Here is a 24447-nt window from a genome sequence, read left to right as displayed (position 1 = left end):
CAGAATCAATAGCAATATTAATGACTCAATGTCTAGCCACACTGGTGTCTTAGCCACATCAGTGTCTTAGCCATGCCATCAGGATATACATTTGTACAATAAGCAGAATCAATAGCAAATATTTAATGACTCAATGTCTTAGCCACATCAATGTCTTAGCCATGCCATTAGAATATACCTTTGTACAATTACATTCCAATGCTTTAATACCTGATAATTGGCTATAATATTACAGCTGAGACTTTAAGGTAGAAAAGTGGTACTATAGGGCAATTCCAACCTGATATTTGCAAGGTCTTATGCCTTAGTGGTGTAGTGCGCTGTGGTTACTTTCGGGCTGCGGGTTTGATTCCCGCTTGTGCCATTTTTTGGGCTTTTCGGAAATTTATTCAGCGTGTCTTAGCCGCTTTTGGGCGCTTCTGGGTGGCTAGTCCGATGTAACTTAATAAGTTCCCGTGTCTGGGCTGCCCAACTGAAACTCTTGACCAAGCCCGTTTCAATGTAGCACGTTCGAAGCCAAAGGTTCAAGTGGCGCAAGCAGCCAATACGGCGTTGCAAAATTTACAAGGAGACTACGTTGAGATCCTCTGGCATGAATTGCGCCAAGGCAAAGAGAAGACCGTAAGAAGACATAACCGCCAACATTCCGCTCAGCGCGTCCAACGCAGTGGATTGATGGCCCTCGTGCGCCTGCTACGGGAGAGGGCGAGGGCCTGATGATCACGAGAAGCGAGTGTGGTCCTTGGGCGACCTGGCGGTGCGCGCTTTGGAGACCCAACAGAGACGTTGCTTGGACAAGAACGAGAGCTGATACTGGACTGGACGACGCATGTAGACGGAAAATGTCAAGAAGGAGTTGCCAGGGTATAAGGTGGACTCATGACGTGGGAAGTCAAATAGTAGTCTCCCCTCTGCGCGAAGCAACGGCATTACACTGTGAATGACCCTTTGGATGGCGGGTTCTGATCGCAGACACAGCCAGTACTTACACTACCACGGAATCTAAGCGGAGGGTTTGCCCATCTGGAGATTTCGGCGAGCGAAGTGTCCAGAGACGCCAGTGTTTCTGTTAGATCCTGCACTGAAATGTAGTCGGAGAGGATTACAATAGCAGCCGCCTTGACACGCCAGTGGTTTTTTGCTTATTCCTGCATCTTATTCACTTCGACTTTGACTAAATGGATATCGCGCCGATTTTATAACTGCATAAGTGCCAGAAAAACAGGTGAGGATTATGGTAATGTGTCCAACCACCCGATAGATCTCGCCTATGAGATACTCTGTGACTCGATATTTCCGGGCTGCCGTCCATCGAGACGCTACATAGCATCTGCTCAGCATCCTCGGCAAACAGTATATGCAGGCGTCTCACAGCTTAAGATATTCGCAGAATAGCGTATTCGTCGTCGTAATGCAATGAGATTCTATTTATTGGCCATCCATGCTGTCGCGAGGTACTTATGTCCCACCAACGTCGCTGCGGAGCCGGTCTGTGCACTAGGCCGGTGTTCGACACGAAGGACACAGGATGTCAGGGCGCGGCGACGCGAGAGAGGTGCTGCATCGCGCAATTGCGCAAGGGCGGTTGGGGAACGCGGAGAGCCGCAAAGCTCAAAGCGCATTTGCAGGTCTCGTGTCGCAGCGATGGAGACATTGGGCTGTCGTGCTCGTATCGGCTCAGGTCGCGTCGAGAAACGGTGGAGCGAGGACGCAGGAAGAGACAGCGGAAGGCGCGTCGTTCCCGGCAAACGCCCACGGCAGCACAGCGGTCCATATTTGGAAGGGTCTGTCATTCGTCAGTCGAGATTCTCCATTCCTCTCCCGGGCCATTCTTTCGCTTATACCAAGCAGCAGCTGACTCAAATAACATCGAATCAGATGCAACTCACCAATACACGCAAATGAGGATGGTCATCTTAGTTCTTTCTCGTGATCTCAAGGCCTGCCTCCTGGGCGGCGTGCGCCGGAACGCTCAACGAACAGTATCATCTCATCCTGGTAGTGTAGGTCACCGATATCCGAATACTCGAGGACATTAGAATACTCCAACTCTGTCCTATCTGCGCAATGACCGACGTGCTTGTGAAGCCCCAAAGGCACCATTGTAGCTATGACAAACTAGATCGTGACAGCGCACAAGAAAGGAGGTGCCAGTCATCAACTGCGAGCGTGCGTTGCGCGACACAGCCCTCGAGACGATGGTCGTGACGGGCCCGAAATTCGTGCGCTCCGTCAGAGCTGCAATGCCGAGGGCTGAACCAGACGAGCATCGGCCTGGAAATACGCTGGCCAGCCGACCACAGAAAACATGTCGGCGCGATCGCCCAACAACCGGTGAAATATTTTATTTATTTAGTACTAACATGGAAGCATGAGTGAGCGATGGAGTATTGTGGGAGAAGACATCGAGGTACCGAAGATATTGAACGAAGCTTCTTCGGCGTCGGCCACGCACGGCGGGTAACGTACACCTAATCAAGCCAGGCAAAATGTTCAGGGGATTTTCAACAGCCACTTGTGACTTTTTGTGTACGATACTGCCGTTAACGATGATCGGACAGCCATGGCCGGAAGGCGCGAGGCGACATATGACAAAGTTCACGCTGTCGTGACGCCAGCTCCAGGGTCGGCCGTGGAAAGATCCTGCTCAAGGGGGCGGATAGGAAAAATTGCCCACAGCAGAGGAATAACCGTTGGCGCGTAAGCCGCTAGGGTACCGAGGCAGAGTTTCGTGCTGAAGCGAGAGGGGAAGCGGAGAGATCCGGTGCGAAATGGCGAAGGCGCACGGTCTTCTCCCGGGGTCGCTTCGCGGTGTACGCTCGACTGCGCCATCATCATGCTGTAATCTGGACGCATAGCCCTATCAGCAATGCGTACAGAGGCACCACAGGTTCAAGACATACCTGGACCTGGATCATTGGGTCATAGTTTGGATACGGCAGTGTTCATAGAACATGCAGGTCGATCCAGAAATTCTCAGGTACTGTGGGCCGTAGAGAGCGCGCGACGTTCGCGAGTGCGTCATCGCCAGACGAGCGAAGGACGAAGGGCCACCTGAGGCCTACACGCGCGGTGTTTACGTGAATGTCGAAGCCGACGTGGACTGCGTCGATGGCGCGAGATAGGTGCTGCGCACGCGCGAGACCGTGGATTCGACAAGCCAGGAGACATAGTCTGTGACCGATACGAGCGGGTGCTCGGAGTGGCGCACATCGGCGGCGTCAAGAGAGGCTGATGACTGTGAGCGGCGCTGACCTCGAGCGGGATATACGGAGAATGGGGCGCGGGTGCAAGTAGCTGTGTTGGCGTTGCTTCGCCACGTCGCCTCGGAGCAGCTCGTTGCTTGCTATCGAGCACGGCGGCGGCAGGCATGAGTTGTCCGATCGTATATATGGCATTGAAGTTCAGATTAGACGGTGCAGCAAAGAGTGCAGGGAGTATCGAATGGTATAGCAGCGGGGATCAAGCGTCCGTGACGGCGACACGAGGCTCTGGCTGTGCACGTGGTCGAAATGCCTCATGATATGAAATTCAGTCGTCTTGTCGATATCTTCTTGTCGCAGCAATACCCCGGTCTGTCATTCACTTGTGTTAACAGGCGCCTTGTATACCAAAGGAAAGCAGGACGCACCATGCACTGACGGCCGCATAAGCCTGTCTAAAGCTGCTGCTCCCGAATGACGTGCACATGCTGCAACACAAGACGTGCCTAGTGGACCATTATGAGATACGAAAACGTCTGGCACGCGCGCCGCCCGAAGCATGCGCCAAGAGTGCGTTCCTAGCGTCGGTCTCCCGAGCTCGAGCGTGACCTTGGATTGAGGACGGTTGCTAGGAAGAACGCGTGGGGATTAATGCCATGAATTAAGGTCCTGTGCTATACGACTTGAGATATGTGTCGTCTATCCGTTAGCAGGACAGGAATGGCCACATCATGGACGGATACGTACCTTGAACGAGGGACCTGCTATGCGAGCACGGCGAGCGGCCAGCGATTAAAAAAATGGAAGGCGCGGGGACGATCTTGCGCTTGATGCTGCCTCGTACAAGGCGTTTTGCCTTCCACGGGGTAAGAGTACTCAGAAGTAAGACAGACGCAGATTCGCACGCACCAAGGCCTGCCGTACTCGTACCCGGTACTTCTCCTCTGCGCACCCGTACAACTCCTCTCTGGTTTACTTTCGGGACAACTCTCCTGCGCACGTGAATAGCACGTCGGGGTACGGCCCACCATTCGCCGCGGCAACCATGTCGAGGTACGCTTTCGTCTGCTTGGCGCGATCAAGTGCATACGGGTGCGTCCTGAAGGCCTGCTCGGGTAGCTGTCGCGTAGCTGAGTCGTAAGCTGCGATTTGACGTCCAAGAGCACACCCACGCACCCACGCGCCTCAACGCCCTCCAGCTTCAGTGCGTTGTCGCAAGAGTTTCAGTTCGGCGGCCCAGACACGGGAACTTATTAAGTTACACCGGACTAGCCACCCAGAAGCGCCCAAGAGCGGCTAAGACACGCTGAAGAATTTCCGAAAAGCCCAAAAAATGGCACAAGCGGGAATCGAACCCGCAGCCCGAAAGTAACCGCAGCGCACTATACCACTAAGGCATAAGACCTTGCAAATATAAGGTTGGAATTGCCCTATAGTACCACTTTTCTACCTCAAAGTCTTAGCTGTAATATTGTAGCCAATTATCAGGTATTAAAGCATTGGAATGTAATTGTACAAATGTATATCCTGATGGCGTGGCTAAGACATTGGAACATTAAATATTTGCTATTGATTCCACTTGAGTATAGTTCATCTGCTCCGGTGTTTTAGCCACACTGGTGTCTTAGCCACGTCAGTGTCTTAGCCACGCCATCAGGATATACATTTGTACAATAAGCAGAATCAATAGCAAATATTTAATGACTCAATGTCTTAGCCACACTGGTGTCTTAGCCACATCAATGTCTTAGCCATGCCATTAGAATATACCTTTGTACAATTACATTCCAATGCTTTAATACCTGATAATTGGCTACAATATTACAGCTAAGACTTTGAGGTAGAAAAGTGGTACTATAGGGCAATTCCAACCTGATATTTGCAAGGTCTTATGCCTTAGTGGTGTAGTGCGCTGCGGTTACTTTCGGGCTGCGGGTTCGATTCCCGCTTGTGCCATTTTTTGGGCTTTTCGGAAATTCTTCAGCGTGTCTTAGCCGCTCTTGGGCGCTTCTGGGTGGCTAGTCCGGTGTAACTTAATAAGTTCCCGTGTCTGGGCCGCCGAACTGAATCAGCTCGTTGTCGAGCCGATCTTCAAGTTGGTTGCGCAGTACGACGTTATTGGCGCGTGTCATCTATGAGAATGAACACGAACCAAAACTCAAGACCGTCAAAGCCGCGTATGCTAAGTGCAGTACAGCTGTCGGTGGTTCAGTCGTTTACTCGGCTATGGAAGGGCAAGGCGAGCACACCTGACGCTCGAGACCCGCAGTTCTTGCCGAAGAACGCATCTGCCGCAGTTATTATCGAGTTACCCAAGAGCACCTGAGAGAAAGTGCGACTAGAGTAGCCTAAAATACTAGGATATGGTGATGGCCGAAGTGAAAGAAGCTCCCGCCGGTGACAGCAGCGAGAGAAGTGAGAGGGCGGCGGGGTCGAAGGCGGCTTCTGGCGCTCTACCATTGATGCGCCGATCTAGACCGAGATCACCGATCCGTCTCCGGACGCTTCAAAGCGACGTCGTTGTGGCTCTGCGCCACAACCACGACCGTGGACAGCGGACACATTCCTCAAACCCTCTTTCTCAACACATAGCTTCGCGTTACCTGAAAGCTTCGACGCGGTGCTCGGCGATTTCAGGTGCGCTTCTCCCTCTACGACAGTGCGTACTAGAAGCGTCGTCGTCGCCAGGACTCTGCTCACGCATGCCCGTACGCTCGTCTCGCCACCGTTACTTGCCACTCGTACGTACATATGATGGTTACCCACTCTCTTCTGTCGTAGGCCGCTATTGAGCTAAGGCCTGCCTCCGCTCATTACATACTCACAGAATGCCCTTGCTCACCTACTAGTACTAAGGCTTCTACCACACAACAAGCTGGCACTCTGCGTGGCATTTGCCTGTGCCAATCGAAGCTTCACTTGCGCCACTCTCTATGGGGCTGTGAGCTACATCTTTCAAGTGCTGATTTTCCTCGCCGATCATAGCCGTGCCACCGCTCAGGAGCATGCCCTCGCCCTCGCCCAGTGAGCATCTTATTGGGCATGTTCTCGTGCACGGATAGATACTCAGACTTCAGGGCCCAGCTGCCATATGCGCATGAGGACCCCGCAGCACCAGAAGGGCCAGTACCGCACACAAGCATGGGCATGGGACTAGGTCAAGCATTGCGATTAGCAGCGCAGCGAACACGAATATCACCAACCCAACGGCGTAGACGAGAACGGCATCCGGCAGGTTATCGAACGCACCCCCCATTTGTCGATTGCCGCAGCTTATCGAGTCCCGTCATTGTCTGGAAGCATACGACCAGTGCACTGCTAATTGTGACGTTACTACAACGCTAGGATGTGAGAATTTCCGCATTCCTTCACCTGTTGCTTGCACAGCCTTTACGACCACCCCGCTTTGCTTTTAACACTATCTTCTCTCTCTGTGGCAGCAATAACACCCACAGCCACGCAGACGCTGGTACCAGTGCTACGTTCGCGCCTAATCCAATTACGCTGATCTTACCATAGCATGTGCGGAGATTGATGTGTCCTATTGTTCCGCTCTTGCCCAGGTCGCTGAGCTTTGAAATCCGTCGCAGACAGCGACGGCTATGCATTGGTCGCATCCGACATACTGGCACCCGTGAGAAGCTGGCGGCGGCTCGATCGAGTGCGCAACGGCGCTTTGGAAGCAACCAGCGGTAACTATTGATAGGGGAGTGCACAGCTTATTCATTGGCTCATTCATCTCCGGATTCTGGTCTTGCATACGATATTGTACACGTTGCGCCTACGTGTAGTGGTACTCGCACTGCCGGGAATAATGCAGTACGTCGAAAGGCTGTGCACCTTCATAGAGCATTGCGGTGCATTCACGACAGCTTCTTCAAACCTGCGTACAAGCTGTGCATGCATCCTATAAGATATACCATGCTTGAGTGTTGTGGTAAAGCTTTCCTCGCCTTCTTCTGATCATGGGTCTCTTTGATCCTCGACCACTCATTGTCGTGCCGACGCTCGACAATCTTCCTCATGCGCGTAGCTATCTGGAAGGCATAGTACTGGATAAGAGCCTTCCCGACCCTTTTTCTAACTATGGAGTATTGCCAGAGAAGTGGGACACAGTTAGGTACTTCGATGCAGATCCAGACTCGGACCTTAGCCAGGATAAACGCACGGTTTACACGACGTTCAATGATCACCTTGGCATGGCGTCATCGAGAGCATATGTCGCAGAATACAGTGTTCACTCAGATCATCTGTTTTACTACTATGAAGTGTCCATCAATACACTCTTCTGCGATGGTGGTTCAAGGTGAGCTGACAACTTGACAGGTCCTAGCTATAACTTCATGCACTGACAGTGTTCACTTGCTTATTCAGCATGTATATAATGATGGCGTCTGTATCCAATTTATTTTCATTGTAGTGGTCTTTGATGACGAGCTTTAGAATACAGCTTGGTCGCTGAGAACCAGAATAACGACTGGTTATTGAAAGCTGCTGGCATACAAGACCTGCTACTGGCGCCACCACCTGCAGCTCAGGTTCAGGATGATGGTCTACCATACCTGGGATACTATAAGGAATTTGTAGCAGGCGCATCCTCCCCTCCCGGGGAAAGTACCATTGCAGGTGAGCTCATGGAAGCAGAGATATGGCTCGTCTAGTTGTAAGCCAACCGTACATCCTTGCAGCAGGAGATATATTAGGCTGTGGATTCTCGCGCCCTGAGGGTCGCATATTCTTCACTAAAAATGGTACACTTATTGGTAAGGCATCATTGTGAATAGTGCGCAGGGCTCAGGTTAACAGTATTCGACGGCATACCACAGGTGTTTCACAGGACGCCAGTAAATTCTTGAGCTCAACGATGGCACGGCTACGCCCAGTCGTCTATGTGGCCCTTAAGAAACATCGCAACATACCGATTTCACCGGAGCTTTACTTGCGCACTACTGTCAACTTTGGGCAAGATATTTTCGCCTTTGACATAGCACACTTTGCAGAAGGCTACTTCAAGCAGCGGAGACAGCGATTTGAGTGTAGTGCTGGGTCATTGCCCAACGAGATCATTGCGATGATCGCTATATTTGCTATAGAAATCATTGTAGCCAAAGAGGACGTGTAAGCCGTTTCTTGTCCACTAGTGTACTATTGGATTCAGCTCAAATTTTCCGTCGTAACCAGCATTAGCCGCATCTCACTTCTGAACTCGCTTGCCATGGTCAACCACACCTGGCAGACAATCTGTCGTCCTATGATGTTCAGTGAGCTTCGCATTCGATCTCTGGCCGAACTGTACCGCTTGTGCATCATCTTCAAGACCGCAAAGATTTCGACTCCTCCACACAAGGTACAAATAGGTGCCGATAGATATAGAGACCCTAATGACGACGAACTCCCCGTTCCGAGCCTGGCATTAACCCTTTCGTCTGTGGGTGGTCATCTTCAACAAACCAACAATATCTGGTACACGAGCTGTGGCACGCGGTTCCCTCCTGTGATACAAGAAGCTCCACCGCGGATTGAAGCTGCGATCCCTGCCCTTCTTCGTCCATTACAGCACCTCACCCACCTACGATTGTTCGGCATGAAGCTCAGATCTCTAGCTCAACTCCTTGGTATCATCCGCGCCCAGCCCCACATCCAACACATTCACCTTGACCAGATAGGGATCTTGCAGGCCACCGAACGGTTCTTCTGGCCACCGAGACTTGTTCTGACAGACCTGCAGTATTTTGAACTGGAACTCTGCAGAGTACCCGCGAGTTCAATTCCGATATTTGTCTCACTTCGGCTCGGAGGCAAACCAAACTTCTCTCCTTTGCCAACTGGTGTCTCGCAACATTACCCACTACAGCCTGGCACCTCTCATCATTCACGGCAGATTCATCTTGACGACGAGAAGGCTCTTGTACAGATTGCCCAGGCTCTAGGGCGACATTTATGTACTCGGCACAGTCACCCTGATGGTGCAGGGATATGCAAGTTCGGAGTATGGGTTTCTCCCACATTGACGTCGGGTAGACCGTTCCTGACCCTGTCTAGTGAGATTTATTGGCTACCTGCACGAATTTCTGTGACTCACACCTGTTTCTGGTATTGCCACTCATGCAGGCTATTATTTCAACACCTGTGTCATTGGAACATGGACGGAGAACACACTAGGGTCGGAGGGTACTCTTTGGCGTATCAAGGAAGTCAGCCTCGATCTTGGCATGCTATGCGGCATGGTCGAAGGCACCGCACATGCGCTGGCATCTCTCGATCGCTCATTTGCCGCAATATTCACTGGCGACAATCCTTCGCTCACATTTTCCTTCCGGATCAGGATTGGTCCGATATTATTCAAAAGAATCACGAAGGTCGTCCCTAATCCCCTGCGATTGCTTGAAGAGAAGGGAAGGCTAATTCTGGAGTTTGATGAGCTCGAGGACTTGAGGTGCCTGGAGCTACTGGAGGATAGCGAAAAATCGGATGTCACTGGAGACACGCCGGACTCTGAACACCAGCCAGAGAACGATGAAGAGCCGGATACCACTCCACAGTAGCGTTGTGGACCTTCCCTGCGCGTCTTGACCACGTCACCATCTATTATCTGCTTCGCACATTGCAATCCCCGCCCAAAATTCTCTCACCGACATGCATGTCCTGTCCCTCGCATCGATCTCTGTTCCCTCTCCCCGGTAACATTCCAACAGTACCTCCGAGACAGCCGCGTACGGCATTAATCGGCGAACGCGACGTCTCCACTTCGTCCTCGCAGTCGCCTCCAGTTTCCGTGTCCACCTCATTGTGTCCGCGCGGTCGCAGTCGGCGCACGGCGACATGCACCACGACATCTACCGCCGCCGGGTCGCCCGCATTCCTCACGCTCGCGACGTCCCGAGCTGTTGATCCCTCCTCTGTCTGCGTATGGCGCGCCAGAGCTCCCGATTTCGCGTCGCCCCGCAGAAGCGCACAACGCACACGGCGCGCCCCTCGCGCCGCCGAAGTCGGCTGCTTCGAACATTGGCCTTGCGTCGGCGCATGCGCGAGGCGCCCTGGAGGAACCTAATCGAGCTGACCGCGCGGAAGGAATCTAGAGATGGAGAGGGACGGGTGGCGGCGGTGGCGCGAGGGTCGGCACGAGGGTCTGCAGGAGCGTCGAGGTGAGGGCGAGAGTCGGTACAAGGGCGGATGCGGCGCTGGATGGCTGTAGACGGAAGGGACGAGCTGGACTACAAGGGACGCACCTATGTTTTTCTTATTTAATCCCCATTATGTTCGCGGCAAAGGATAATATCCTCAGGTTTACTTGCTTTGTTTTCGTATTTGATTGATGTGCTTGGCTGCCAGACGAATATCACAAACATGCGCAATTCTTTACCGTAACCAACGGTATGTATCTCATTTCTCGTCTACTAGTACTGGATAGGGACGCGCATCAGCAACATGAGAATGTAGTCAAGCATTTGAGCGCACCATTATATATCCACTAAATTTGCCTTTGTACGATCCTGCGTCAACGACATGGCAGGACCCGGCGAGCACCCGGGCGGCACTACCATATACTCACGGCGTAGGGCGAGTATATAATCCAACGAGCCGCAAGTACGACGCCTGAGTGGTTGGACCTTCCGTGCCACGGATGTCGGCCTTTGCAGCGCTAGAAAATCGAGGATATATAGCGCGAGATTCTGCGAACGTCCGCAGACGCCAAACGAGTGACAGCTGAATTCGCGACCACCTGTGCGACGCCCAAAGGGCTACAATGCGTTCGTGCATATTATGAGTGATAGAAAGGACTTGCCGGCGTGGATGGACAAAGAGGCCAACGTCTTCGACAGGGCGGCAACCTACGTACGTGTTGTCAAGCGGCAGGATTACCAGGTTCCGTGATTGAATTCTGCGCCACGGCCAGACGAGAGGCGAAGAGTGCGAAGAGGCCGAGACGAACGGCGTTCTTCTGCGGTGGCTCCGCAGGGCACGCTTGATCGTACCACCGACATATGAGGCGCAACAGCCTAGTCTTGTCGTCTTGTCAGCAACGCATTCGGCGCACTGTGAGTTCGGGACACACCTGCGTCTGAGGCCCTCGGATCGACACGATACACAGCCGTGCGCGGGTTCTCGGAGCGATGCATAACTGGGTCCTCGCTTCCCCGAGGCCCTGAGAGGCACCGTTCTCCGCTCTGGCCGGCGATCCGAGGCCGCTGCGTCCATTGCTGCACCACTAAAGGATTTGCGCCGAGTATCGTACAAGACGGGACAAAGCATGTCGGATGGACTGTCGTGCTTGCCGCTCGCTGGTCTCGGCATCGTACACATCTCGTAGGCAGAGCGCTTGGGCTGAAGGAACGAGTAGTGAACTACGGCCGGTCGCAGAACAATGGCGAGGGTCGGGCGCAGCAATCCTGGCGAGATATCTTGTCAGAAATGGTAAGAAACTACGAGTGCGTGCTTTGGATAGCATACCTATGGATAAATATGAGCTTGACTCATGTACTCGACCTCAAATTCGCCTCCGCGACGGGCCGGCGCAGTGCATCATTGAAGCAGTATCAGGCACACAAGGTAGGTTAATCGCCACCAGGGAGGAGACAGGCGACGATGGGTGGAGTCCGCCAGAGTTGTGGCGGTAGACAGTAAGTTGGCCGTTGGAAAAGCACAGCTCCCCAAGCCGGCTGTAAAAGAGTTCTCCTCGTTGCACGACTGGATGCCCAGAGGTCGTGCTCAAGAGCAGTGGCAGGCGCTTGATTGAGGAACGTAGTACCTTGAGGGTCAGGCTACCGTCTGCAGCTTGCTGCTCGTACGGTGCAGGAACAAGGGCGCGACGATAGTCTTGAGCTGGAGGGCTGTGGCAGCGAAGATGATATTCGTCGGTATGACGATAAGGGAGCCGAACTGGATATATGCGGTTGCTTCAGCATATCTGGCCATGGAGCGACAGTGTTAGTTGTCATGGCAATGCGAGCAGTGTGCAACATACCCGATGGATGTGCATACCACTAGCCTGTTAGGTGTAGTATGTCCCACCAGCATCACTACAGAGCCGGCCTGTGCATGAGGCCGGTGTTCGACGCAAAAGAAACAGTGTGTCACGTACCAGCTGGACGCGCAGGCCCCCAGCCTGCCAGGCGTGCGTCCTACAAGACCAGCTGCAGGGCCGGCGTGCGCACGAAGTCGGCATGTGGGACAGCGAGCGACAAAGGAGTTGGGAGGACATTGGCACGTAAAAGGTGCTATAGTATCGCGTAAGCTGCGGCTGGGGCTTGCAAGGATGACAGGGCCCGTGGAACGTGGAAGGTCGACATCACCGTCGGCGAGCTCATTTGCAGGTCTCGTGGCGCCGTGTCGTGCCGGCTGTTGCAGTAAGGCCGGTTGACTGTCAAGCTCGTGTCGGCTCGGGTCGCGTCGGGGAAGCAGTGAGATGTAGTCCGAGATAGCTGCGGAAGACGCGTCGTTCGTGCTCCATAAGAGGGCAAACGCCGGCGGCACAGCGGTCCATATTCGGAAGGGACTGTCGTTCGTCGTTCAATACGCCTCGACGCTCCCCGTTTCAGTGCTTGTCCGTGGGGACAGCAAGCAGCAAACGACACAGACGGTGAAGCACATGAGGCTAGCCATCCTATGCAAACGCAGCTGCAACCATATGGGCGCGAGATACTTGAAACGAACGGCTAGCCCTAGTGATCTGAGCCACCGATATCCAGATCTTCAAGTCCACAACCATGAGCTCCAACTCTTTCCCGGCTGCACGCTGATCTAATATGTTTATGATGCCCCCAAAAGCGTCATCGTAGCCATGACAAACCGAGTCAGCAGCTTGTCGCGAGACGTATAAACCGCACATGTGGCAGCGTAGAGGAAACGAGTGCTAGATTATCGGGCGTACGTACTTAAACGAGACGACATTCTGGACAACAGTCGTGACCGACTTGACGTTTGTGCGCGTCGTCAGAGGGAAATGTTCGAGGGTTGAACCAAACAAGCCCTCGTCGCTGGTACTGCATGGAAACCTGAATCAGCGACGGGGGACCGCAGGCCAGCACTTCGACGTACCATCAGATGTTCACCGTGATTGCCTTCGCGCGGCTTCGTAGCAGTAACAGCATAGAAGCCGAGGAGCATCTAAGTAGACAGTACTTCGATGTGCTCGCAGCGTGGGGCGGGCACGTAATCCGGCGGGCCTTGGGGGTAAGAGCGCCCAGAGGGTCGGCGACAACTATTCAAAGTCTCCATGCAAGGGATGTCGCTCTTTGCGGCGACAAAAGATCGAGGGCAGCGCGGGAATCAGTGAAGGCCCGTAGATGCTGGGCGGGCGACAGCCGAAATCGCCCGCGCGGTACTCGGAGGGCTCCGATGCGTTCGCGTTTAGTATCGATGGTGGAAAATTTATCGACAAGAATGGATAGCGACGCAAATGTCTTCGACAAAGCAGCAACTTGCGCGCGTACCGTCGAGCGGTCGGATTGCCAGGCCCCATAATCGTGTTTCGCGTTGCGGCCAGACCAAAGGCGGAGAGAGCGGGCGCGATGAGGCCAAGAGGCACGGTATTATTCCGGGGCGGCTTTGCAGAGCACGCATGGCTATACTATTGAAGTACAAGGTAACGCAGCCCAGTAACATCGTCTTGTCAGCAATGCATTCGACACGTTGTAGATTCGAGACATACGCACACCTGAGACTGTTGGATCAACATGGTCCAAGGCCACACACAAGTATTCAAAGCAATACGCTCTCGGAGCTATGTTCTCTGGGACCCCGGGAGTTGTCGTTTGCTCCCAGTCGATGAACCGAAACAACCACGTCCCGGCGGTATCCGCTGCTGCACAACCTGAGGACCTGCGATGTGCATCGTATACGAGAGAACGACACGCGCAGGTCGAATTTTCACGCTTGCTGCCCGGCGATCTCTGTGCTAGACATTCGCAGATGGAGAGCCTAGGCCGAAGGAGGGTTGTAGAACCTTGGCGAAGCCCGGACATAACGGTTCTGGTAAGATCTGTGGTTAAAAATCGTGCAAAACCACAGATGCATGCGTGGAACAACGCACCTAATGGGCAGGGCCATCTTTGATTCGTTCGTATACTCCCCCTCAAATTCGCTTCGGCACCGAGATGGCGCTGCGCATCATCGAAGTGGCTCTCGGTCCATAAGGCAGGACAGAAGCCACGAGTAGATGGACAACCAACGTCGAGTTCGCCAGAGGTGCCGCGATGAACAGCGTAGGCCGCTAGGAAAGCGCACTTAGCCGCGCCGACCGCAAAAGCACCTTCCTTGCGCCCGGAGGCAGCGCCTTCCGCGTAATCGAGAAACGTCTTCGATAGGCGGCAGAATCGACAGCCTGTTGCCTGTGCGGGCCAGAAACGAGGGCGTGCTGATAGTCTTCTGCTGGAGGGCTACGGCGAGGAGGGCGGTCTTCGACGGCATGGCAGCAAGGGAGTCGAACCGAAGGCACGTATCTGCTTCTAATCATGGGGCGACGGCCTTAGTTGTAGGCTGGCAATGCGAGGAATGCGCCACGTACCAGATGGGCACGCAGGTCCTTTAGGTTGTCCCGCTAGACCAGTGTGCGGTGACGAGTGACGAGAAGTCGATGGCCCAGCGGCACGAGGTAGGTGTCGCGTCGTGCAAGGATAACAGGGTTGGGGAACGTGGACGGTTGAAGTCGCGGTCGGCGTCGCAGGCGTGCGTTCAGGTCGCGTTAAGAAGGCGGCCCGCCCTAGATCACGTGGTTGCCCTGCGTGCCATATTTGGAAGGTATAGTCGCAACTGTCCGGGGACCACGGCAGCCCCCAGACCGAATCTATCTGTCTACTACTGTGTTGGTTCTCGTGCAAGAGTATCTGTACAGCGAAAATATGCGAGGACGAGGGGAGCTCTCAGATAAAGACGACAACAGCTCCCAGCCGTGCGGGGAGCCTTTCGAGCACAGCAGCTTGTGCAGAGAGATCGTCCGCAAAGGACTCGTGATTTGGCATATGATAAGTGCGTTTAACCCCAATCTCCAGAGACGCAAGGTTCGCATACGCCCCGAGTGCTCGGCCAATCGCAGCCCAGTCAACCTCCTGTATCTTCTGGACCAGCGTTGCGCCACGAATCCAAGGCTCGTAGTACTTGAGCTCGAGCCTGACGTGGCAGACGGCTGCCGGGAGCGACGTCAAGAAGGCGAGGGCCCGGCTCGGCCGAATGGGATGGGAGTGATGGGTGAATGCGTCCGTTGTGAGCGTTACGGATGTCATGTGTGCGCATGAGGACAATATGGGCAGACGAGCTGGATATCGCTGTCAGAAAGAGAACTGTAGAGGTCACGCACCACTTACCTGGGCCGAAATCTGCGCACATGGCGCTGTAATACATGAGATGGAATGCCCGGAGATTCCGGCCAACCGCTTGCGTGAAGTCGTTTAAGACGGGCTGGAGACCATCCTCATAAGGGCTTAGAGGCTGTGTGGTAAGACCCTCGAGTGCTGAATGGTCTAGTACCATGGAGACGTGTCGTAGGAGCCTCGGGTGAATATATCTCATGTCAAGGTTCTTGACGACGTGTTGTGCGGGGCACGGCGGCACGGCGCCGAAGTGATAGAGGTCCCGAAGACGGAGCGTGCCCACAGATTCGAACAGCCACAGGAGCGAGTCCACTAGGAATATCGAAATGCGGTGTACTTCGAGGATTACAATGGTCCGTCCTGCGGCCTTCAGTCGCGGCATCGAGAGAGACTCCTCCTCGGCAGGGTCGTCGATTTCCCAAATAGTGAGTTCGCGCAGTAATGGCAGGTTCTCAATCAGTTTCAAGTAGTCGAAGGACGGAATAAACAGCGTGAGATCAACAATGTTCGACAGGATGCGCTGCGTCGATTGGGTGCGCTGCGCTGACTGCAACACGGGCGCAATATCGTTCACCCCTGCGAGTGTAAAGGATGCGAAGAGGTGCCTCGAGCTCCGCGACAGCCAGCGTCGGGATGTCAGCGAGCAGCTCCTCAAAGCTCGCCTGTCGGTGCTGAGCTCATCAATTATCTTGTCCACTAGTTCCTGTGGGAGTCGCTCAACAAGTGCAGGAACCACCGTGCCGCCGACGTGCTGATCACGCCTGGCCATGGGTCGTCCGAATGCTGCGGTGCAGTTCAGTGGGCTATTACATCGGCAGGAAGGATACATAGCCACTTACAAGGGTCATGGCGCATTTCCATAGATTGAGATAGGCAGCAGGGTCGCGGCCAACAACCACGACGAGAAACGCCCCTGAGAACGTCGCGTCGATCACGTGCCTGCACCGCATGCCGAGTTTAGAAGGTGTGATCGCTCTGTTTGACTGTTGACAAGCCATGGTGCCGCAACGATAAAGCGATGCGACGCGCGTCGATTGTATCAGATGGTGGGCTTCAAGGTGTATTTCTACATATTGGACAATTTTTGATCAGAGGAAGGAAAAGGCGGTGAGGATTAGTAGACGGCCAGCAGTGCTCGGGGTCGTAGTTCTCAGGGGCCACAGACCCCAACCACCAGCTTCCTCGTCACCACTGGAACACGACTGCAGTCCTGGGGCGTGAAAATGTCTCCGATATGGGCATATCTCCCGCAGGCTGCTCGACGCCGCCGACCTGTATCAGGCGAGCCTCGTCTGCCACGCATGGATGCCCTACGCATCCGAACGCCTTCTGCGGCGAGTCGTCGTGAACCACACAACCCAATACGAATCACTCGCCTCACCTTACACGTATAACCCGACGTGGCACGATTATACAGTCTTCCGCGATCTCGTCGCACACTCAGAACGCCTCCGTCGCCACGTCCGCGAGCTCCGCGTCAAGGCTTCGTGGAAGGGCTCGCTCAGTGCGGTGCTCTGCATGTGCCGCGATCTGCCACGGCCCGAAGTGATACACCTAGAGGGGACCTTGCCCTCTGTGCCCATCGAGGAGCGTACTGCATTTGGTGGGACGCTCAAGCTGTCTGCATCACATATCGATCCGTTGCTAGACATCCTTCTGGTGTTCACTAGCATTCGTCATCTGCATGTACTAATCGGACACCCGGAGCTCTACGGGCCCAGACAATGTAGTTTCCAAAAACCAGCGGTCTGGCAGCCGCATATATGGTGTAGAAGAGGTGACACTCCGAGAGGTCAATAGCGCCACCCTGGCGGTCTTGCAAGTCCTCATCGGGCCCACGACGCTGCAGAAAGTCACGCTGCTCGGAGAGAAAAGTTGGTACTGGCCGAGCGACAGCTTCTTTGCGTCATTTAGTGTCTTTCTGGAAACAATCTGCCAAGGAATTACACATCTGTCCTTGAACACTGGATACCTCGGACGCGGTAAGCTCGTACTTGTCAGTCTGATATTCTATACCAACAAGCTCTATCATAGATGGGAGCGCTCTCACTGCGCTGCGCTCGCTTGCCCGCCTCGAGATTCTCGAGTTGAATATCTCGCGAAATCTTATCCTCTCTGCGTCAGTACAGTTTGACAAAGCACTCGCGCATGCACCCGAGACACTGAGCCACCTGCGTCTGAACCTTTCACCCATGGCATTCGAAGTTCTCTTTCGGCCTTCTCCACGCAACATCGAATACGTCTCGCAACTGATGGACACGCTGCGAACCGTGCGGTTCACGCTTCTCGTGTACTCATTCCAGAGCTATAGCGAGGTGGGCCGCGGCGTCTGGCGAAGGTGGCTGGAGCGAGTACTCCCCGCTCACTTACAGGATTCCTATACACTGACCGTAGATCGAGACACCTAAAACATCGGCTGAATGTACGTAAGTTTCGTAGCGAAGCGTACGCCATAATGGGCAAGCCAAGTACTAAATTGGGATATATAAGAAAAATTACAACATATGTTGTCAAGGAAGACGGTCATGACGAGCCCGCGGAGTTGCTCTCAGCTAAATGCAGCGACGGGTCTTATGTTAGTACACAGCAGCGAACAACTTGAAGGTGTTCATCGGAGCCCATCACAACCACCCCAGACGAACCATCTCGCAACATGTCTCATCTTCGCCCTGCATATCATGAGTAGTATTGGCATGAGCAGTTTATCGTCGCCAGCCTCTGGAATTCAAGCGACAGAGCATCCGCGAGCCACGAGGTTGCTGTGATCTGCTGTGATGCGCTCCGAGGTATTCGGGGGCATGTAATGAAATAATGACAATTATGTGGGACCCCGAAACACGAACCCCCGCACTCAGAGCCGTCCATCGATCATCTCCGCGAACGCACTGAACACTGCTGAATCGGCTTGGACAAGACCGCCTGGTGGGTGTTGTAATGCGGCAATCATTATGTACAGACATTTACTATCATGGTAAATCAGATTCTATGGAGTATGGCGTCAGGCACTTTGCCCCAGGAGCTCGCAGACCACATCATCGACTTACTGTCTGCTATTCCGACTCCTACGTCCGATCGCAATGACCTTGTGAACTGTACACTTGTTAGCAAAGCTTGGCTTCCTCGCACCTCCCGCCGTCTTTTGAAGCACATCGAAGTGCTCGCCCTCAAATTCCCCGCTTTCCTCCGCTTCGCGCAGTCCTCAGAACGATTCCGAGCGTACACCGAAGAACTGGTTGTGCTTGGGACCACAGATATGTCTCCGCACTGGACCATCATGTTATCGGCGTTGCCCCAACTCTGCTCACTCGAGCTGTGGAGTAATCTCCTTCCCGGGAACAAATTCAAGCCCTTACCCGACTCTGCACTTGCCCGTCACCATCATCTCGCCAAGCTGAAGATACACTGCGCGGAATTGGACGCTGTGCCTATTCTACTTCTACCCTTTGATCGCGTCGACACCCTAGAACTGCGCTCGCTCATACATTATGCAGACGATCCATCAGATTGGCACTCCACAACCGGCGGAGCTGCCCAAGTTCCCAACGCTATACCTCTTAAAGTAGGGCGTCTTATATTGGAAAATTGCTGTAAGCACAATGCCCTCAGTCTGTTGCGGACCATCCTTCGCCCGACCGCGGTCTTCGCGAACGGCTTCGATCGTGAGGAGGCCGCCAGTCTCAGCGCCTTTCTCCAACATGCTGGGCAAGACGTCGAGCACATCAACCTTCTCCCCACCCAGGACGACGACGCCTCTGGCGGCGATGCACGTAACTGGAGTAAGTGGTCTCAATTTTGTTAGGGGTGTTCTGTTGAAACCTTCACCTCGCAGATAGCCGAGGCTTGGTTGACCTGGCGGTCCTGGCAGTCTGTCCAAAGTTGACATCCATCACGCTTGACCTAGTCGATGTCTTCGTGCGTCGTTTCCCCCTTTTCCTGTTCCATAACATTACTAACTTTGTCTCTGTCGCAGTGGGCCCAGGATCTTTGCCGGGAAGTCTTACGTCACATGCCCAAGGGCATATCACGCCTGCGCATCATCCTCACTGACGACCGGTGGGAAGATATACTCGGCCTCATTGCTACTCACCTGAGGCTGAGCCAGGACAAATACTCCGAGCTCAACAGTCTCGAGCTCCGTGGCGTCTGCGAGGAGGCGGAGTCGGAAGAGGAGGTTCAGGCGCTGCTTCTCGAGATGCGGGAGGAGGTCGAAACCAGTCTACCGCCGCGGTATAGCGCCATCACGAAGGTGCTGCCGTAGATACGAGTTTCTGATGAGTATTCCAACTTCTGTAGAACGATTTTCAAGCTCCAGCCCTGGGTCGCTCCTCTTGTGGTCGCTTGCTTGCGATCTTTGCTGTCCGACTGAATTGTCACCTGCTAGCGCCTGAATGCTGGGAGATAGGTCGTGTAACGTACAGGTGGTCCGGTGGTACGACCGCAAATTACGAGCGCGATTGCACATCTGTCATACGGGATTGCGTTCAGCAACTTCGCCAATGCACCATGCTACCAGTCACAGGAACTGTGTCCCCCTCGAACTGAATACCTGCGAACCCGGCAGTCTATCGGAACATTGAACTTTGCAAATGATAGATATTGCTCGATGTTCAATTACCAATAAGTCGTCGTGGATGTGAGTTCCATGTCTACGGATGCTAAGGGCGGTCGATTCACCCTATCACTTTGAATTATAGAATATATTGTGGCATATCCTTACAAGGACCTCCGGCCGGCTGTCACCTCTCACAGGTCGCATTTTGCGACAGCCCGTGCACACAAGTTACGTGGCGAATCATGCTTGCCTTGGAGCGCGCCGTGTACCATGCCTTGTAACTCGCGCGCCGCCCACCCAAGCGGGCTGCACGTACTTACATATACAGCTCAGAGTTGACGGACGTACGTTCATCGCTGCCAGAACCATCGTTCAAGGTCCGAGGGACAATCACATGGTGATTATGCGTCCTGTCTAGAGAAACGGCGTATTATCTCTTCCTGACGCGGCTGCGCAATGGATGCCGTTATCTCAGACAGCGCCTACCAGCTGGTAGGACATTTATCGAAATGCGGTGCGTGCCTTGATCTCCTCCCCTTCCTCCTGAAGTGGCCAAAATTGATCGTGAAAATAATTGAGACTGCTCATTTACGACGTTAGCTTGAACCGAGCGATCTTGAGATGGGTCAAACACCTTGTCTTGTCGATCGAGAGGCCGGCTCTGGTATAGATGCCCACGTAGGTCTTAGGGCCTGACGACCTGTCCCCGCTTTAGACAGGCGTTCCGCACACGTTATCGAGCTATTGACGGTGAGTGCACACGAGCGAACGATCGTCGTCGCTTACAAACTGGTCATTCGCACCAAAACATTAGATAGGCGCAGCAGAAGCGAGATAAAGGCTCTTCCAGACGTGCCTCGCCTTGGCCTCCCGTGCCTGTCTTTCCCGGGCTTGCCGGCCTGTTGTCTGTTCGTGACATATCTGACAGCTTCGGTCCGCCACCAGGTACCGCGATTTCATTCTGGAAGGACACGCCGAGCGTTCCGTCGCATCTTATTTCACTTCGGAAAGTCGAGACCAGAATATGCTTGGCCGCCGGCTTGTGAATCCCTGCATCCGCATTGCGTCCGCGTCTCATGGGCAGAGGGCGAACATATTGGCAGATTATTTGAAAGGTAACAAAAGACGGTCGTGGAGTATAAAGGGGAAGGGAGATGCACGTACATTTTCGCTAGTCTTTCACTACTCACTTGATCATCTCCAGCTCTATTCTGTCTTGTTCTATGCACAACGAATGCCCTGCTTGTGCCGCCGGACTCTGGTAGCTGCGCTCCACAACGTCCCAGCACCTCACTTTCGTTCGGGGCTATCTACGACCTCGAGACCTTCGGGTCACAGTCCCGCGCATGCTACGTGGCCCAGCGCATTCGCGCTCGGGCGCAGCTGCCGAGATGTGGCGGCCGCAAGGATTGAGGTCGATGATGCTGCTCTGTGAAGTGACGGTCGGGATTGCCCGGTTCCGCCGTGACCTGCAACACCTTCACAAATCCACCTCAAGCTAGAGGCATAGCGGTAGAAAACTCAGTTCACCAGAGTAGCCATGCCGTCTCATGTCCATCCTTCCGAGATATGGCGTGCCCAAGTCCCAGAAGTTCGCTGTCGTACTTGGTAGCTGCGTTTCACCCCGACAGATGTATCGTATGCATACCCCGAAGCGCGAGGAAAGCATGCCATAGACATTAAATAGTTCGCTAGTGGGTACAAGACTAAATATACCTTATGGTAATACAGGCCCCCTGACATACAGTACACCGACGCTGCCCGACACGCCCCGTACCCTAACGAGTAAGGAGAAGAAACAAACAGCATCACCCACGAAACAAATATTGCGAAGGATCAAAGCGCATCAATTGAACCGCAGCAATTTTCCGGAGCCGCTCGTCATCCGCGCATGTACCGCCTTCTGCACGTCTGCGCATTTCTCCTCGCCTACAGGCACGGTCAGGCGGTCCTGCTCCGTTAATAACGTGATGTCCACCGCCTGCAGGCTCGTGCAGCCAGTGAGATTGTCCTGCAGTGAGGAGTAGTCCCAACCGGCGAGCATGGCGGGATGTACGTGGTAGAGGTTGGCGTATAGCCGAACATGGCGGACGGTGGGTGGGATGTAGCGAAGAGCGGGCAACATATTGAGCCACAATGTTTTGGATATTGTCGTGCCCCTACGACGGATGGCGCGTCGAGGTGAAACGAGCTCGACCGAACGCAGACGTAGCAGCTGCTTTAGCGCCTCCAGGTCATTTTGTTCTATGTTTAATGGTTAGTTTGGACAGGACGCGCCGATGAGTCAGAACGTACCCGGGCCAGCAACCACCCAACCATCCAAAGGCAGCTCAAACCTGAACTGCTCCAGGTTTCGACCCACCGTCAGCAAGAAGAGGTTGATAGGAGCCGTATCCACACGGAAGTGGCCGTCCAACTTGAGACGCAGACTCCTCAGCGACGACTTGTCAAGAGAAAGCCGGAGAGCCTCAAATTCTGACACGCCTCCATCGAAGCGCAAGGTGTCCACGGCCAGGTGCCCGCTGCCCACAGGCGGGCACTGCGATTCCTGCACGTATGCTTGGTCGAGCTCTAGCGTGCCGACGCGACCGAAGAGCCGCAGAAGCTCCGGCAGCGCCTCGATGTGAATGCGCGAAAGCCGGAGGAGCGCAAGGTCACGCCCGTGCGAGTCCGGGGTCGGCGTCAGCCCAGCGCGGACACTGATTCTATCTCCGAAGATCGACAGCTTCCGAAGGTTGGGAAGCGTCTGGAGAATGTCGTGCACAAAGGGCGTCAGGTCGAAGCCGTCGTGACCGTGCAGCGGCTGGGACACCGAGAACTCGAAGACGTGCGCCGCGAGCCTGTGCGAGCTCGACGCATGCGCCAGGAACTCATGCAGCTGCGTCGTGAAGATGCTGACGGAGTTGAAGAGGTGTTTGGAGCTCCGGTGTGTCCACGAATTGCACGTGAGAGCCAAACTCCCTGCCGAGCGCTTGTTCTCTGCCCCGATGTCGATGATGTGGTCGACGAGCTCTTGGGGCAGTGAGGAAATATGGCACGTCATGGTGGGCGAAGTTGTCTGTGCAAAGTCGTGGGCAACAGGAGTATTGAGAAGGAGGACGACAGCGTGTTTTATAGGTTAAGGTGCGGGAGAACGATCAGCTGCCGCCTAGCAAGACGCCGCGGGGGCTAAGCCGAATCGGAAATCTGAATCGAGGGAGGCTTGATTGGAAGTCTACCTGCTCCCAGGGACGCAATCTCTAGGTTTTAAGCTGCCGTGCGATGTGGCGCTATGCAATGCGGTGCGGTACCTAGCGTGGATGAATCGGAGATCGAGGGACCCGGGTGGAAAGCAGATGAAATATCTGCATTGCAGTAAACAGAGCGATGGGTGTTCTAGGGAGCCAGATGTTCCGAGATACTTAGTAACGAACTGTCAAGAATGAGGTGAGTAGAGATGTATACCAGACAGACCACTCAGTGACGAAACTGAAACACCACAGCTCGAAGAAGCTGTCGTCGGAAAGGCCAGCGGGCACCCCTAGAATGGACAGCCATTGCGAAACGTAGCCAGGATCTTGTCAGAGCAATTAGCAGCGTGGAGTAGTCGCAATTGTCACTCGTGAGCCGCACTACGATTGCACCCCGCCCGGCCGGGGCTTCTTTGAAGTTCGAGGGAAACCTACGGAGGTTTAGACTGCGATACACCGATTAGAGTGGCCCAGCTGACCCGTTCAAGTGCACAGAGATGCTGCCTCGTCGAGACTTCGTTGGTCCTAAACGATGCGGCATCCTCAGAAGTCTGAAAAAGAGTGTCATGTGCGTGCAGTGCATTGAAGTCATCATCAGACTACGGCAGAACGTCATGGAAGAAGGCATACCATTCCAAATGGAAGACATGCGCCTTCGCGGGTTCAAGATCTTGAATCGCAAGTTGAGCTGTCAGGGACACGAAGCAGCATCTGTGCGACATACCTGGACCAAGGAAGCAACCTAAAATATCGCAGCTTACATCTGTCTCCAGCGCTACGACTCCAGACAGAGGTATGGGCGTGGGCACACTTGAGCCGCACGCATCATCCCGAGAGAATTTACATCCACGCGACGGTAAACGGTCAAAGTTGGAGCTTGAAGACCGCCGGACGAAGCCTATGCCATGTGCGCGAAGATTGAGAAGACAGCCTGGAGGTGTCTATTTTCGGGGCTCTTACTTTCTCTCCGGCCGCTGCTATTCACAAGAATGCTTCTCCTCCTCATGTGTGGGGAAAGAGGTCTCAGACCGGTCGGAATAATGGGACGACAAAACTTCAATTTATGGGAGGGATAATCGTGGGAACAAACTACCTTTCTCTACGACGGAATCACGTGCCTCAATCCTTGGCCTCGGCCCAGCTGAGGTTTGCAC

At 54.1% G+C, this 24447-nt stretch overlaps 9 protein-coding genes and 2 pseudogenes across 11 annotated transcripts; 5 read left to right on the top strand and 6 right to left on the bottom strand.

Annotated features, from left to right (window-relative positions):
- Positions 1–2287: 2287 nt before the first annotated feature.
- PHACADRAFT_257398 (uncharacterized protein) lies at positions 2288–2864 on the bottom strand. Its single transcript, XM_007396557.1, has one exon. The coding sequence runs from the start codon at positions 2836–2838 to the stop codon at positions 2599–2601; it is 240 nt and encodes a 79-aa protein (XP_007396619.1). The 5' UTR covers positions 2839–2864; the 3' UTR covers positions 2288–2598.
- Positions 2865–4537: 1673 nt separating this feature from the next.
- On the bottom strand, positions 4538–4608 carry PHACADRAFT_t87 (annotated as a pseudogene). The gene has a single exon. The product of its transcript is annotated as a tRNA-OTHER (tRNA).
- Positions 4609–5088: 480 nt separating this feature from the next.
- Positions 5089–5159, top strand: PHACADRAFT_t96 (annotated as a pseudogene). The gene has a single exon. The product of its transcript is annotated as a tRNA-OTHER (tRNA).
- Positions 5160–8021: 2862 nt separating this feature from the next.
- Positions 8022–8333, top strand: PHACADRAFT_257396 (uncharacterized protein). The gene has a single exon (XM_007396556.1). It carries the CDS (start codon positions 8068–8070, stop codon positions 8323–8325), a length of 258 nt encoding a protein of 85 aa, XP_007396618.1. The 5' UTR covers positions 8022–8067; the 3' UTR covers positions 8326–8333.
- An 827-nt stretch (positions 8334–9160) lies between these two features.
- Positions 9161–10305, top strand: PHACADRAFT_257395 (uncharacterized protein; the record flags this gene model as incomplete). The annotated part of the gene is made up of 2 exons (XM_007396555.1): positions 9161–9244; positions 9315–10305. A coding segment is annotated over exon 2 (366 nt), but the record flags the coding sequence as incomplete, so codon positions are not given.
- A 260-nt stretch (positions 10306–10565) lies between these two features.
- PHACADRAFT_257393 (uncharacterized protein) lies at positions 10566–12564 on the bottom strand. The gene is made up of 6 exons (XM_007396554.1): positions 12286–12564; positions 12169–12223; positions 11655–12111; positions 11260–11593; positions 10662–11208; positions 10566–10606 (listed from the first exon to the last, which is right to left on the bottom strand). Exons 2-3 carry the CDS (start codon positions 12219–12221, stop codon positions 11961–11963), a joined length of 204 nt encoding a protein of 67 aa, XP_007396616.1. The 5' UTR covers positions 12222–12223; positions 12286–12564; the 3' UTR covers positions 10566–10606; positions 10662–11208; positions 11260–11593; positions 11655–11960.
- A 2500-nt stretch (positions 12565–15064) lies between these two features.
- On the bottom strand, positions 15065–16280 carry PHACADRAFT_196346 (uncharacterized protein; the record flags this gene model as incomplete). Its single annotated transcript, XM_007396553.1, has 2 exons — positions 15065–15456; positions 15506–16280. 2 exons carry the CDS (start codon positions 16278–16280, stop codon positions 15065–15067), a joined length of 1167 nt encoding a protein of 388 aa, XP_007396615.1.
- A 774-nt stretch (positions 16281–17054) lies between these two features.
- Positions 17055–17728, bottom strand: PHACADRAFT_257392 (uncharacterized protein). Its single transcript, XM_007396552.1, has one exon. The coding sequence runs from the start codon at positions 17703–17705 to the stop codon at positions 17418–17420; it is 288 nt and encodes a 95-aa protein (XP_007396614.1). The 5' UTR covers positions 17706–17728; the 3' UTR covers positions 17055–17417.
- A 13-nt stretch (positions 17729–17741) lies between these two features.
- On the top strand, positions 17742–18025 carry PHACADRAFT_257391 (uncharacterized protein). Its single transcript, XM_007396551.1, has one exon. The coding sequence runs from the start codon at positions 17764–17766 to the stop codon at positions 17917–17919; it is 156 nt and encodes a 51-aa protein (XP_007396613.1). The 5' UTR covers positions 17742–17763; the 3' UTR covers positions 17920–18025.
- Positions 18026–18388: 363 nt separating this feature from the next.
- PHACADRAFT_257389 (uncharacterized protein) lies at positions 18389–19808 on the top strand. The gene is made up of 4 exons (XM_007396550.1): positions 18389–18433; positions 18492–19287; positions 19341–19423; positions 19482–19808. Exons 2-4 carry the CDS (start codon positions 18504–18506, stop codon positions 19767–19769), a joined length of 1155 nt encoding a protein of 384 aa, XP_007396612.1. The 5' UTR covers positions 18389–18433; positions 18492–18503; the 3' UTR covers positions 19770–19808.
- Positions 19809–21677: 1869 nt separating this feature from the next.
- PHACADRAFT_184932 (uncharacterized protein) lies at positions 21678–23733 on the bottom strand. Its single transcript, XM_007396549.1, has 2 exons — positions 22359–23733; positions 21678–22307 (listed from the first exon to the last, which is right to left on the bottom strand). Exons 1-2 carry the CDS (start codon positions 23104–23106, stop codon positions 21910–21912), a joined length of 1146 nt encoding a protein of 381 aa, XP_007396611.1. The 5' UTR covers positions 23107–23733; the 3' UTR covers positions 21678–21909.
- Positions 23734–24447: the final 714 nt, after the last annotated feature.

The sequence above is a fragment of the Phanerochaete carnosa genome (assembly GCF_000300595.1).
Source record: "Phanerochaete carnosa HHB-10118-sp unplaced genomic scaffold PHACAscaffold_6, whole genome shotgun sequence".
NCBI classification, from domain to species: domain Eukaryota; kingdom Fungi; phylum Basidiomycota; class Agaricomycetes; order Polyporales; family Phanerochaetaceae; genus Phanerochaete; species Phanerochaete carnosa.
Note: the sequence above shows the minus strand (reverse complement) of the source record. Positions and strands in the feature narration are given on the sequence as shown.

What these genes read in the sequence shown, in the direction of transcription:
- PHACADRAFT_257398 (XM_007396557.1), bottom strand. Translation starts at nt 2,838, where the DNA reads ATGATGATGGCGCAGTCGAGCGTACACCGCGAAGCGACCCCGGGAGAA.
- PHACADRAFT_257396 (XM_007396556.1), top strand. Translation starts at nt 8,068, where the DNA reads ATGGCACGGCTACGCCCAGTCGTCTATGTGGCCCTTAAGAAACATCGC.
- PHACADRAFT_257393 (XM_007396554.1), bottom strand. Translation starts at nt 12,221, where the DNA reads ATGCTGGTGGGACATACTACACCTAACAGGCTAGTGGTATGCACATCC. An exon ending in GTGGTATGCACATCCATCGG is followed by an intron (nt 12,112 to 12,168) that starts GTATGTTGCACA and finishes CTCCATGGCCAG; the next exon opens with ATATGCTGAAGCAACCGCAT.
- PHACADRAFT_257392 (XM_007396552.1), bottom strand. Translation starts at nt 17,705, where the DNA reads ATGGGTGAAAGGTTCAGACGCAGGTGGCTCAGTGTCTCGGGTGCATGC.
- PHACADRAFT_257391 (XM_007396551.1), top strand. Translation starts at nt 17,764, where the DNA reads ATGGACACGCTGCGAACCGTGCGGTTCACGCTTCTCGTGTACTCATTC.
- PHACADRAFT_257389 (XM_007396550.1), top strand. Translation starts at nt 18,504, where the DNA reads ATGGCGTCAGGCACTTTGCCCCAGGAGCTCGCAGACCACATCATCGAC. An exon ending in CGGCGATGCACGTAACTGGA is followed by an intron (nt 19,288 to 19,340) that starts GTAAGTGGTCTC and finishes TTCACCTCGCAG; the next exon opens with ATAGCCGAGGCTTGGTTGAC. An exon ending in TTGACCTAGTCGATGTCTTC is followed by an intron (nt 19,424 to 19,481) that starts GTGCGTCGTTTC and finishes TCTCTGTCGCAG; the next exon opens with TGGGCCCAGGATCTTTGCCG.
- PHACADRAFT_184932 (XM_007396549.1), bottom strand. Translation starts at nt 23,106, where the DNA reads ATGACGTGCCATATTTCCTCACTGCCCCAAGAGCTCGTCGACCACATC. An exon ending in TTGGGTGGTTGCTGGCCCGG is followed by an intron (nt 22,308 to 22,358) that starts GTACGTTCTGAC and finishes CATTAAACATAG; the next exon opens with AACAAAATGACCTGGAGGCG.